This window comes from Pseudopodoces humilis, chromosome 22 (genome assembly GCF_049639895.1).
Source record: "Pseudopodoces humilis isolate 2021_Gansu_Grassland_sample_001 chromosome 22, ASM4963989v1, whole genome shotgun sequence".
Taxonomy (NCBI): Eukaryota; Metazoa; Chordata; class Aves; order Passeriformes; family Paridae; genus Pseudopodoces; species Pseudopodoces humilis.
This window is the reverse complement of record NC_142221.1, coordinates 4,143,212-4,156,832: the sequence shown is the minus strand read 5'-3', so window position 1 is coordinate 4,156,832 and position 13,621 is coordinate 4,143,212. Positions and strand designations below refer to the sequence as shown.

The window sequence follows — 13,621 nt, the reverse complement described above, 5'->3', positions numbered from 1 at the left end:
CTAATTCTGTGAAGCAAACACTGACCTCACAATGTGCCAGCTGCAAGGGTCCTGCAGGCTTTCATTTGTCACTAACAAATGCAATGAACAGCAGCAAAGCATTGCTCCTCAGCAGCAGCTGGAGCCCATGGCAGCTCCATCATCCTGCAAGGAAAACCTTTCAGCTTTTTCCTACAAACCATATTCCTGTCCTGCTGCAGCCAGTGCTCCAAACACAATCCTGGCATAGCCACCCATAACTGCAGCAGAGTAATGACAGAGATCATCAGCTGTCTCTAGAGGAGGTACCTTTGGGTTCATCATTTAAAATATGAATTAGAAGAACCAGAGATGAGGATTCATCACTGGCATTGACTGCTCAACTCCAGTGTCTGTGATAATAAGACCTTTGACCCAAGGCCACCCTCATCTGGACTCTAATGACTGGGAGGGTTTCTCATTTATTATAACAGCACTTGCCCCTGTCCTGCACCTGGTGCCTCCCACTCACTCCTGATGAGGGCAGGAACTGGCATCCCTCACAACTTCCTCAAGGCTCTGCTCACCTCAATCACTGCCAGTTGGGGCTCAGTGGGACATTTCTCACCCAGGAGCTTTGTACCAAGATAAGAGTGAATAAACTGCTGTTTCCTCTCCTATAGCATCAACACCATCCCAGGCAGAAATGTCCCTGTGCCCAGTTCCCAGCACTGCTGGATGAGGGAGCACAACAGGAAGGCAGAGGCACATTCAATGAGAATTCAATGAGAAGCAGCTCAGCTGTCCTTACCTGCAAGCACTGGATTTTTTCTATCAATCCCAGCTCCAAGGGGAAAACTGCTGCATCTTTAATGGCAGGTTGGAGTTGGAACAACCAGGGATTGTCCCTGCCAGCTCTCTGGGGTTACCCACCAACTTCAGCAGCCCCTGGTTCTGCCTTCCACACCACTCCCTCCCCAAGAGGGGTTATATCACTGCTGCTATTTGTGAGAAAGCAAAAACATCCAGAAACAGCTGTCTGAAGTTAGGCACTCAAATGCATATTTAAGTACCTGAATGCCTTCCTCCAGAGAGGGGGAATAGCTAAATATGCTTTGTTTGTCTTGATTAATGAGATCACTAGCAAGCTTTTCAGGGCAAAGACTGCTCTGTATTTTTACATATGCAAAACCTGACATCCAGCCAGGCTGAGCAGGGTGGGGGAAGTGGGAAGCAGCTCAGCACAGCCACACGAGGCAGATGTATGGCACAGGGAATTGTGCTGGGGCAGGCAGAGCCTGTGGCCCCCCATGGAAAATGCTCCAGTCTCAGTCACTGAATCTCCTGTGCAGGTTTGCTGCACACAGCTGTGTGTGAGCCCCACTGCTCACCCCAAAGGGTCCTGGGACCTTTCTACCCCTCAGTTACTTCCCTTTTGATTATTGTTTTATTTTTTTATCCTGTCCCTACTCAAAGGTGATTCCTGGGGAGCTGCTGCTTCTGTGTTTTTAGGGACAGTCGTGTAAGAGCCCCTGACCTCACCAGGGACTCCTCTGGGAGCTCTGAGCCCTTCCTGGCCCCTCAGTGAAGCACCCAGGTCCTGTGTTGTAGAAAACAAGTCATATTTATTTCAGGACCCACCTCAGGGCATGGCAGCCTTTGAAAATGTCAGACAACAAACACACCACAATAAAATTATAGGGTTTTGTTGCTAGAGCAGAATAAGAGTCTCCTGAAGTCAATCAGAAAGCTACTCCTTGTTTTAAGCAGGTTAAGTGTTTCACTTCAGCTGGAGCAACATCTCCCAATCAGGCCAAAGCCCTTGTGCAATCTGCAGTCTCCTCCCTGTCTGTACTTCAACCTATTTTCTGTGGCTGGCTCCTGGCTGTAACCAATCCTCTCTCTGCTCCTTTCCTCACAGGCTGAGCCTCATCTCAGGACTTTTCCAGACCCTGAGTCCCGTAAAAAGGCTCTCAGTGCCTCCCATTGAGGGGTGCCTGTGAGTGGTCCCTTTCCCCAGAGGGCCCCACAGCAAGGACCGTGCTGGGCACAGCCCTCGGACCCCAGGATTTCACATGCAATAGACTTTCTCTCAGGTTTTACAGAGTTATGCTAATGCATATATAGCCAAATAAATCATAAATATAAGAGGAACAATTCTGTCTCAGCCTGTTTATTGCTTCTTGTCAGGTGCACAGCACAATTCTCACAATACTCAGGAACAGGGCAGTGCTTACACCAGCACAGCCCCACAGGAGGGCAGGACAGGCTCCTTCCCTGCTGGCTCTGGACAAATAGAGTGGATGCAGCCATATCCTAGCTAGTGTCAAATCTGTAATATCTCATCAGTCCTCATTTCTTTGCCAAAAAAACTTCCCATCAGTGTCTGATTCAGCAAAGCCCTTGCCTGTGTGAAGGAATTCAAACACCTGCCAAACTGGGGGCTCACCACAGGCAATGCCTCTGCTTCAAGGTGGCTCCAGCCAGCTCCACACTCACCCTCCAATAGCTGCTGGTGCCTGGAGCACCTCAGGGCTGAGCCTCTCCAAGCACTCACTGAACAAACTCAAACCTTACCAACACAAACTCAACATCACAGCACCCAAACCTACAGGTGACCACACAGGTTCAGCCAGGAACCAGCACATTTGGAATCCACCTTCTCCCAACAGAGCACTTCACTTCAAATACTACTAGGCTAAAAGTGCCATTATTTAAAATGTGGATCTCCATTATTGCTAAAGGAATAATTAATAACACTTATGTAGTCTGTTTCTCACATCTACCATTACAGCTCAGAGTTTACCAGCTTTTTAAGTCAAATTTTCTCCCAGTTTTCACATTCACCCTCCCACTGGCACTTGGAGAGCTCTGGGAGATGACATCTGCTGGGCAGTCCCAACTGCATCCTGAGCTCAGGTGGATGTGCCAGCATAATTTTGCAACCCACACCTTGGCACTGGGATTAACCCAGCCCTACACAAAGCCACCAGCAGCCAAAGGACATGAAGAACCTGTGCTGAGCTCAGGGCTCATTGCTCCTCAGATTTCCAGCCAAACCTCAAAGAGAAGAGCTCTTTAGAACATTACATTGCTCATGTAATGATGAAACAACAAAGTAAACTGCAAGGGCAGATTTCTTACCCCACAGGACAATGATGGCTCACCAGTACCTGCTCCAGCACTTCCCACACCCCCTTCCTTAGGGCAGCTTGTACCTCACCCTGCCCTTTCATAAGGAAGGAGCTGTAACGAACTCCACCCTGCCCACACCAGAGCTGAGGGAGGAACAAAATCACCTGCTCCACACCAGGAAAACCTTGCTATGTGTTTGCCTCTTTTTAGTACAGGCCTCTAGATAAAACCCATCTAAACTCATGAGGGGGATAACAGCAGGGTTTGCCAAGCTGGCAGAGGTGGATTATAACCAAAGACCTTTCCCACCTCCTCAGGGAGGGAGGAAGCTGAGCCTTAAATGACTTGTCTTGCTAAAAATGACACTGTTTATGAGAGTGTGAGAAATCCAGGCATGAGGTTTGTCCTTCTGCCTGCTGGGAGCCACATCCAGCTCTCAGCCCAGCCACAGCGTCTGTGTCCTCCTGCAGCAGTCTCTGAGGTCCCGGGGGTGTGCTCAGGGAAGGAAGCACCTCCAAAATGTCCTGCCTGGCTGGGAAGGGCTGGCACAGAACGCTGTGAACCGAGCCCCCGTAGAGCTGCTGGTTGGGACAAGCTCAGGGAACCAGCAAAGAGAACAGAAACCCGAAAATCATCAGATAAATAAAGTGCGTTCAGGAGACACCTCTCAGTGCAGCTCAGAGCCCACAGATCTGCCCCGCTGCCACCGAAATGCTGGGCAAGGTCGTGCGCCAAATATCCCCAGCGTGGCAGCTCGGAGGGGCAGGGCGGAGCATCCCTGCCCCTGCAGCCCCCCGCACCCCGACCCTGCCCGGCCCGAGCCGTGAGCCAGCGGGTCCCGCTGCCCCAGGGCCGGCTGAGCCCCGTGCGGGGTCCCGGTCCCCCCGCCGCCCCCGCTCCTTGTCCTGCAGTGACACCCACCGGTAACGGGGTTCCGCCGCTGCTGCAGCTCCCCCAGCCGGCTCCTCCCCGGCTCGGCCGCCCCCGGCTGCCTGTCCTCCCCCTTTCTGCCGCTTGCCCCCAGCCCAGCCCTCCTCTCTCTCCTGACGATGCGTTCGTTTGCTTACCGGAGCATCCCAGCGGAGCCCGTCGCTGCCGAGCATCCCTCGCTGCGCCGCTGGGCACGGCCTGCCCGAGCACCCAGCCGGCCTTCAGGAGGAGATTGGGTGCAGCAGAACCTCCGGGGATCCTCCCTCAGCCAGTCCCTTCCAGGACACCGGGCTGTGCATCGCCAGCAGATATTTCTGGATTAACTCTTGCTCAGTCACCACAGCTCAGCATCCCCTGGTGCAGCTGTGGAAGGGGTCCCGCAGCCAAAGCCTCTGGCTCAGCCCTGCCCCTTGGTCCCAAGGCCAAACCTGCACTGGTGACAGGAACCAGGAGAGCCCAGCCCTGTCCATCAGCAGCACCCAAGGGGGTGGCATGAACAGCAACTCCCAAAGCTGTCCCAGTCTTAAATCCACCCCTGGTTTGTGACTGAGGCTTGTGAGGAGGTGACTGTAAATGCAGTTGGGATCAGAGATCTCTTGACTGATGTATTTGTAAACAGGAGCAGCCTGAAAATTAGGGTTTAAGGACAGACACACAGAGGGAAGGAGTGTGCACTGCTCAGTGGTCTGTGCACAGGATTTCCTGTCTGTGCTGGGAGCCACAGAAAAATCATTGGAATCCCACTTGTCCGGGGTCTGGTTATGTAGGAGGTACACCACATATGAGCAGAATGGGGCACATTTCTGCCTTGGGGAGTCTAGTTCTGAAATTATAGTATTAATAATAATAATATTTTTAGTGTCATTAGAAGATGAGTAGCAGTGCATCTGTAGCTGCTGGGACCCCTGAGTATGGCTTAGGAGTGACACATCTGTCCCCAGGGCCTTGGCTGGGCATGGCACAATTCAGAACCTGCTCTGGGATGAGGACTGTACCCCACACACAAATACCTCCCGAAATCTTGCACATCATCAGGAAGTCGGTCTAATCTGGGGATTTCCTTGTAGTTATTTGAAGGCAGGTGCTTTATTCAAGAGCAAGACTCACCAGCCAAAACCTGTCCCTGCATGACTGATCCAAATCCTGATTCTGATCTCACTCCCAGCTCTGCTGCCTTTTCCAGTCCTGCTCCTGGTCCCAAAACAACCTCAGCACTCATCCTGATCCCAGTGCAAATTTCCAACCCAAACGTGGTCTCCTGGTTGAACTGGGAGGCTGCCAGAGTCCGAGAACCAACACAAACACTGCAAGGAGCTGGCAAACCCCATCGGTGTCTTGGCACCATTTCTCACCAGGACCAGTTCCTGCACATCCACTGCTCTGGTGCAGCCCAAAGGGACACTTGGCCCAGCCTTGTGGATGGTGGACACTGCAAAACCGACCTGGCCCCCTGTCCCGGGTCTCTGTGCTGGGAGGGAGACAGGGCAGAGCATCAGCAGAGACCCCTCACTTAGGGACAGGGAGGATGAGCAGCGCCCAGCACGGGCGTGTTTCATCCCCGAGGTGTGGGCACGCTGGGACCGGGACTGATACTGATTTTGTTCCTGGGTTTGTCCTCCTCTAAAGTTCTTTTGTTCCACTGCCCCGATCGCAGCCGGCCCCGAGCGTGCAGGGCCGAGGGCAGGAGGTGCTGGGGGCCCTGCCTGCGCCGCTGCCCGACAGCTGGCAGCCGGGCTTCCCCAGGGGGGCTCTCCCCTCCTTGGTCGCCTCCAAGCTGCCAGCCAAGGGCGGTTTTGGAAGAGGGACAAGATGCAGCTGACTGGCCGGGAAGGTGGGGAACAGAAGAAATCGAGTATTTGAGAAATAACCAGTGACATCGCTTTAAAGTGACGCCGCTTCACGCACCCGGGTGTGGACATTTTCCTATCGCCGCGGCGAAGGGTCTATCCACGGGAAAAGCCCCTAAATAAACCCTCGAGGAGAGAGCAGCCAGTCTGACCGCGAGGAAGGTGGGAATCCTGCGTGAGCCTGTCCCTCTCCAGCCTGGGAGAACAACAATAGCAGACACCCCGACGGGGCGGGAGGGAGGAAAGTTGGTGTCTCCGGCAGAAACAGGCAGGACGGGGCAGCCCTGCCTGAGGCCATCGGGGTTTGATTTAAAATGCGATTGACGGCAGAAAAAAAATCCGCTCTAAATGCGGTCCCTTCCCAGTTGCACCAGTAGGTCCTGCCGGGCGCAGGCAGAGCGGGCAGAGCGCTGCCCGGTCCTCGCCGCCCCGGCAGCGCTGGGCAGGAGCCGCGGCTCCCCGGCGTCCCCGTGGACGTCTCTGCTCGGCCACAACCGATTTCCAGGGCATGCAACGAAATTCGCAGCTCCGAAGCTCATCTCGGGCCCAGAGCAGCCGCCTCAGTGCTGGGGGTTTTGGGAAGGTTTCGGTGCTTTTTTTTTTTCGGTGCCCCCACCCCCTTTTTTTTTTTTTTTCCTAAATTTTTTTTGTTTTAATTTTGACGCCCAGCAAAACTTTCCGTGCTCGGGAGGGACCGGCAGATCAGCTCATTGCGGGGGGAGGCACGGAGAAAGCAGTAACCCCTCGATAACCCACCCAACGCACACCCCCCGCCCTCCGCGGCTAATCATCCCATTAAGGACCCCATCAGCGGGCTAATGACAGCAAAAAAGGGCGGAAACCGCCCGGAAAGCGCGGGGATCCGGGCAACAATTAATTCCCGTTAATCAAGCTCCGAGGTGTCGCCTGTTGGGGAGTGACATCCCCCAAAACGCCTGGCGGCCAATGGGCGCGTTGGCACGGGGTGTGTTGGGGGTGCGGGGGTCCCCCAGCTGCAGCGGCCCAAGTTCAGCTTTTCTCTCCATTTCCCCCGCTCCCCCCCGGCGAGCTCCCGCCGCTGTCCGAGGTGCTGAAGGCACCGCCGGCTCCGGAGCGACTCCGCCGCTGTCCGAGGTGCTGCTGGCTCCGGAGTGACTCCGGTTCCCCCCCGGCGCTGTCCGAGGTGCTGGCGGGGAAGGGGGGCGCCGCGGCGGCCCGGAGACTGGCCACCCCCTCCGCCCTCCCCTCGCCCTCCCCATTGATTTCTGGATCATTAAGTGGTTAAAGCGCTGCGAACCCTTCACTATCGATCGCTGCCTCCCCACCTCCGGCTGGAAACCCCCGGGCTGCCCCCCAGCCCCATGCCGGCGTGACTCCGGGCACGGGTGGGGTGGCCGGGACCTCGGGTGAGGTTGGGGTTCGTCCCCCCCTCACCCCACCCCCTTCGCGGCCAAAGTTTGACTCTGCCTCCCTCTCCCCTCCTCTCCTGTCTGTCTGTGAGTGCAGCTGGGCGCGATGCTGAAGACGGAGCAGCCCTGGATCTAACGCGCGGCGCCTCAGAGAGCCTTGCAGCAATTGTTGCCCGGATCCCAGACTGAACTTTGCTGGTTTTTTTTTCTTTTTTTTTTTTTTTTTCCTTTTTACCTTGTTCGTTTTTGTTCTTTTTTTCCTTTCGTCTTTTTGTTTTTTCCCTCCTGTTATTGTTAATTATCATTACTAACCCGCTTCCGCCGCGCCCTCCCCGCCAATGCCCGTGTGAGCGCCGGCACCTCGCGGGGGCCATGGAGGGCTCCACCGGCTTTGGGATCGACTCCATCCTCTCCCACCGAGCCGGCAGCCCGGCCGTGCCCAAGGGGGACCCGGTGGTGGGGGACGGCCGGTCCCCGCTGGAGCTGAGCCCCCGCTCGGAGGGCAGCAGCGGGTGCCCCTCGCCCCGCTCACCGGGCCGCGAGTGCCTGGAGGCGGCGGTGCCGCGGCCGGGCCTGGATGCGCATCTCCAGCCGGGGCAGGTCTCGGCTCCCTCGCAGTCCCGGACCGTCACCTCCTCCTTCCTCATCAGAGACATCCTGGCCGACTGCAAGCCCCTGGCCGCCTGCGCGCCTTACTCCAGCACAAATGGACCTCACGGCGGGCAGGAGCCGGCGTGCAGGATCCCCACCAAGCCCGGCGAGGATTTTAGGGAGAAAATGGAAAAAAACAGCAGCTCCTCTTCGGACTCGGAGTACAAAGGTAAGAGCGGCTCTGTCCCGCTGGGCTGTGCAGGGCGGCCCGGGGGTGTCCCGGTGATCTCGCTGCGGACCCGCTCAGGGGTCACGGGATCAGTCACCCCCGAAATGACCGAGGGGTCGGCACCAACTTGGGGAAACTTGGGGGTTCGGGGCTCGGTGGGGCTCGGCCCGGTGGAAGGGGTCTCATTAAACACGCCCGGGGAATGCTCCGAGGCCGCCTTCCGCCGCAAAGATCGGGCTGTGCCGTTCTACCCGCGGGGAAAGGAGAAGCGGAGACGAATTTCTGCCTGCGAGGGGAAAAAAACCCCAAAAAGACAAAAAAAAAACAACGAAAAAAAATCCAGCAAAACAAATAAACCAAACAAACCAAACCAAAACCGTAATAAAATCATCACGGATTTGCCAGGTATTTCCCCTGCTCCGGTGAGAAACAAGCAAGTTAGTCGGCGGGGTTTGATTCGATTTTTGTTATTTGTATTATTATTTTGGAAATCGTTCAAAACCGAGCAGTGCAGACAGGGAGCCCCGGGCCGCATCCACAGCGCCGGTGGGGCAGGGGGCTTCGGCCTCCCGGGCCCCCGCAGCCCCTTCCCGCCCTCTCCCTGCGGCAGTCGGGGTAGGGAGAGGCACAGGAACAGCACGGGGGGATTTGGGACTCCTTGCCCCTCGGATCAGTTTAACCCGGGTGCCTCCTCACATCCCACCCTCACCACCTCCGCAAAAACTTTTCCCAGGGTAAAATGGTCGTCGGCTGTTTGTGAGGGAAACGAGAGGGTATCCGTCCAGCTGGGCGGAGAAAAGGGAGGCGATGGCAGCTTGCGCGGCCGCTGAATTTGGGGGGATTGGCAGGAAAAAAAGGGGGACAGGCTGAGCCTCGTCCCGGCCAGAAATGCACCCTGGGCCCGCTGGGCTGAAATCTAGTTCATGGAGGAAAAAATATTCACCCAATTAAGCCTCCAAATGCAGCGGCAGGTTCTGGACATCACGAATTTGGAGATTTTCACTCCAAACGAAGGATGGAGCCCGAGGTCGGTGCCGGGGCTGGAAGTGCCCCGGGAGGAAGCATCGGCCGCACCGCTTTGCAGGGCCGGCCCTGGAAACAGCCGCGGTTCCCACCCTGGCTGTTCTCGCCTCCTACACCCGGCCCGAATCCCTTCAGCTCTTCTCCCCTTGCCCCAAATCTCCAAGACGCGAAAGAAGCGAGGGGAGAAAAGCAAAGCGGGTTCTGCTCATCCCCCTGAACCCGTCGAGCCTGGGCCGGGGGTTCGGCTTTGGGCAGGGATCGTTTCCCAGAGCCCCTCGGCTCCTCTCCTGTCCCTGCGGCGGGACAGCCACGGCCACGCTGCAAATGCCGTTTAAATGGGGGAAAAAAATCCTTTAAATTGCGAGGGAAACACAGCTTAAATCAGGGGTAAAAAAATCCTCACTGCTTAAATATAGGGGGGGAAAAAGCTGTCTAAGCGGGGGGAAAAAAAATCCAGAAACCGGTTTAAATAGGAAGGAAACCACAGTTTAAATGAGGCTAAAACCCCCGCATCAGTGGAGGAGCGGGTGAAGATCCCCGCTCCCAGAGCAATTCTTTTTGTGCCGCTTTGGAATAACCTTTCCTGGAGCAAAACGCCCCAGATTTACTCCGCAAAGGGGCTGCGAAGCTGGGCCTAACCCACAGCGGCCAAAGTGCCGGGAAAACCTATAATATATATTTTTATATGTATATACATATATTCATTTTTTTTTAAGCTAGGAATAGCCAGGGGCCGAGCCGGACCGAACAGGGAAGCCGTCGCCACCGTTCCTGCGGCCCTTTGGCGAGCAGGAACTTTTTAGGAGCCGAGGATCAGCCCAGGGGTCTGGGGGGATTTTCCTCCTGGGGATGCGGGAGGCCAGGCCCGCTTTGCTCCTCTCAGAAGTCCGTACAAACTTTGGGGCCGTTCCCGGGAGAGAGCGGGGCCGATCCCCCTGCCAGGGTCCGGCGGGTCGGGGCTGCCGCTTTCCCGGGACCCGGGACTGCATTTCCCAGCCCAAGGATCGTCCCCGGCTCGTTCTGCCCGCTCGGCCGGAGCCCGCATTTCTGGTTGAAGGGTTTCACTCCCCGGTGGCTCAATTAACCGGATTATTGTCTTCCTACAGAGAGAAATCAGCTCGCGTTCGGCTCCAGCCTTGTCCCTACTCACCCCCGCCATCAGCAAATTTAACATAAACCCCTGTAAAAAAAAAACCCAACAAACCCCAAACGCCGCCGATTTGTATAAATCGAGCCTATTTGCTCCATAATCTCCTCCAGGAGGGTGAAGAAGGCGAGCACGAGCAGGAATTTATTTTTCCTCGTTTATTTTGTTTCTGCTTCGTAATTTTTCGATCACCTTCCAACATTTTGCGGCGTAAGTTCCCGCACCGCTCTGCCGGGTGTATGTACCGACCTCGCAAACGAACCGCCACCAACCCCTCTCGTTCGGCCTTTTTTTAAGATAACAACCCGGGCAGGGGTTTGGGAAGTGCTTTCCCCAGTATCTCGTGAGCCCTGGAGAAAGGAGATTTGTTGCGTGCCCCGGTAGCATCCCCGGGAGGACGGAGGTTTCTCCACGGAGGAGAGAGGCAGGACGAGCACAACATTCCCCTCCAAAAAATGTGGGCTGGTAATTTTCGTTTTTGATTAGTTTGTTTTGGTTTAAAAAAAAAAAAAAAGGGAAAAAAAACAAACAGAGAGAGAGAAATTAGATAGAAAAAGAAAGAAAAAATATCCAAGCATCGAGAAAGCTTTTGAGTTTGGGGCAATAAACCCAGAGGAAGGTCCTGCCCCGTGAGAAATGAGGGGAGAGGGGGATCAGGGGGGTCTGGGCCGGGGGTTCTGTCGACACAGTCCAACGTTCCTGCTCCGATCCCAGGCCCTCGGGACGGGGGAAAGCCGAGCCCGGCTCGGGGAGGCCCTGAGTTCCCTCGGGCAGCCGGGATTAAAATTTACGGGGGTGCAGAGCAAACGTGCCCCACTCGGACCCGAGTCCGAGTCCAGTGACCTGCACTGGGTCATCCCCTGTTCTGAGGGCAATTCCCTTCCTGCTCTGATCTGGCTCTCTTCCTCCCTCTCGTCTCAGTGAAAGAAGAAGGGGACCGAGAGATCTCCAGTTCCCGGGACAGTCCACCGGTGCGGCTGAAAAAGCCTCGCAAAGCCCGCACCGCCTTCACCGACCATCAGCTGGCCCAGCTGGAGCGCAGCTTCGAGAGGCAAAAATACCTGAGCGTGCAGGACAGGATGGAACTGGCCGCCTCCCTCAACCTCACCGACACGCAGGTGAAAACGTGGTACCAGAACAGAAGGTAAAAATGCGCCGTTCCCTCCTGCCCACAGCGTCGGGATCCCGCCCTGCTCCCCTCCCCGGCCGCTCTCCCCCAAACCAGGCAGGGCTTTGCACCCCACAACCACCCCGTTCTCCCTGGCACCAGGACAGGGACGGTGTCCGTCCCGTCCTCGCCTCTCCCGAGGCCTTTTAGCCCAAAGTCAAGGGCAGCAAAGCGATGCCGAGGCAGAGCGGGTGTGGGGCGGGGGGGACAATCTGTGCCCCCAGCCCCGGCAAGGTGGGGAGGCAGGACCGGCCTTCCAGCTAAACACAACAGCATAACACATCGGCCCATTAATAATAGATAACAATTACTGCTTTGGGCATCAATAATTAACACCCTTTACAGTAATTACACAATTATTATTATGATGAATAATTTACTGGTGGAAATAGGTTTAGCGCTTCAGCGACAAATCTGTAAAAGGGCGGCAACGTGGTGGCTTCCGTGGGTTTCTCCGGACATCGCCAGCCCTGACCATCGCCACTGCCACCAAACGAGGGACCCCCGGCTGTAGCCCCCGCCCTGTCCCCTCGCTCGCTCCAGGGTTTTACCCTCCCTCTCCCTCATTTCCAGCCCCACTTCTCCATCTGCAAAGATCCCCCCACGTCGGGGGTTTGGGGAACTTTAGGGAAGGAGGGGGACAGCATGGTCACCCCTCCTGTCCCCAAATCCCCCCTGCAAGGACACGCCGGAGCCGAACCAGCGCTCCCAGCCCCTTCTCCAGCCAGCCCGGGCAGCCGGCGGCGACATCCTGGGGCCAGGACTTCTCCACCAGATCCGGCACACACACACACACACACACACACACACACACACACACACACGTGTACATATATATATACATGTTAATACCGATATATATCCAAATAAAAAAAAATACAGACACAGAAACATATATATATTTATATTTATATATTTATATACATATATATGCCGCAAACGAATTCCCCAGGACCCTGCCCCACGCTTGTCCCCCCGCGGGACTCCCGCAGCCTCCCGAGCGGCCCGGCCCGAGGAGAGGGTCCCGGAGCCCCGGGCGGTGGTGCGGGGCCCCGCGGCCTCGGGGCCGGAGCATCGCGGCGGCCGCAGCATCCGCGCTCAGCTCACGGATCCTCCGTGTCATCCTCGGGTCGTGTGACAACCTGGGATTCACACCCCCAGGAAGGGACTGAAATGTTTGCCGTCGTTTTTATCGCCGGGATTCGCATCCCGCCGTTGGATCCCAGCCGGGCTGTGGCTCTGGGGCCCCCGGGAAAGCTCCCGGGCTGTCGCAGCGGGAACGCCAAGGACATAAACTCCCTCCCCCCCATTAATGGGGTCTGCATCCCATTCCATCAAATCCCATCCCGTCCCGTCCCATCCCGTCCCTGCCGTACAGGGAAGATCGGCCCTGGGAGGCAGCGGTGGGAGCGGGGATGCGCAATGAGAGCAGAGCCCGGGGAAGGGGGGAATGCAGAGGGTAAAGACAGCCCGGGAGCGGCTTTGGGAGCGTCCCTCCCCTCCTTGACCCCTTCTCTCGACTTGCCCCCTCAGGACCAAGTGGAAAAGGCAGACGGCGGTGGGCCTGGAGCTGCTGGCTGAGGCTGGCAACTATTCAGCCCTCCAGAGGATGTTCCCCTCGCCCTACTTCTACCCGCAGAGTTTGGTCTCCAACCTGGACCCCGGCGCCGCCCTCTACCTGTACCGCGGACCCAGCGCGCCGCCCCCCGCCCTCCAGAGACCCTTGGTGCCCCGCATCCTCATCCACGGACTGCAGGGCGGCAGCGAGCCCCCGCCGCCCCTGCCCCCGCTGCCCGGTGTCCTGCCCCGGGCTGCGCAGCCCCGGTGAGCCCCGGCCGCCCGGGCAGCCCCGCCGGCACCCACCGGGCCGGAGGGCTGGAGGGGACCACCCCACACCTCTGGGGCGGCGAGCAAGAGACAGACTCCCGCTCATCCCCAAATATATATATATCTATCAAATTATAAATGAGACCACCCCTTCCTTTTTTTAAAATAATATATAAAGAATGCAAGAATCAAGGACAGGCTTGGCAGGACGGAGCCGGCAGAGCTGCCCCTCACCTCGCGGGGCACTCGCCACCTTCACCCCCTTGTGCCCCCGACGGGCAGCGCGGCCGCTGCGTGTCCCCCACCTCGGCATGGGACGGCGCCGGGAGCACCGGAGGGGCTCGGATGCTCCGGGGGGGCTTCGCCTCTCCGCCCCCT

The 13,621-nt window shown here is 56.9% G+C and overlaps 2 protein-coding genes across 2 annotated transcripts in view; both read left to right on the top strand.

Annotated features, from left to right (window-relative positions):
* The window catches only part of CFAP77 (cilia and flagella associated protein 77), a 56,698-nt gene extending 54,718 nt beyond the window's left edge, over positions 1-1,980 (top strand). The window contains exon 6 of the mRNA XM_088065856.1: positions 1,880-1,980. Coding sequence (XP_087921982.1) covers positions 1,880-1,948 — 69 coding nt within the window. The 3' untranslated portion in view covers positions 1,949-1,980. The remainder of the gene's footprint in view (positions 1-1,879) is intronic.
* Positions 1,981-7,630: 5,650 nt separating this feature from the next.
* BARHL1 (BarH like homeobox 1) lies at positions 7,631-13,244 on the top strand. Its single transcript, XM_005527298.2, has 3 exons — positions 7,631-8,078; positions 11,170-11,392; positions 12,950-13,244. Exons 1-3 carry the CDS (start codon positions 7,631-7,633, stop codon positions 13,242-13,244), a joined length of 966 nt encoding a protein of 321 aa, XP_005527355.2.
* Positions 13,245-13,621: the final 377 nt, after the last annotated feature.

Bases quoted from the DNA above. Each gene is read 5' to 3' on its own strand.
- BARHL1 (XM_005527298.2), top strand. From the start codon at position 7,631: ATGGAGGGCTCCACCGGCTTTGGGATCGACTCCATCCTCTCCCACCGA. The intron at 8,079-11,169 runs GTAAGAGCGGCT...CTCTCGTCTCAG, and splicing joins TTCGGACTCGGAGTACAAAG to TGAAAGAAGAAGGGGACCGA. The intron at 11,393-12,949 runs GTAAAAATGCGC...TTGCCCCCTCAG, and splicing joins ACGTGGTACCAGAACAGAAG to GACCAAGTGGAAAAGGCAGA.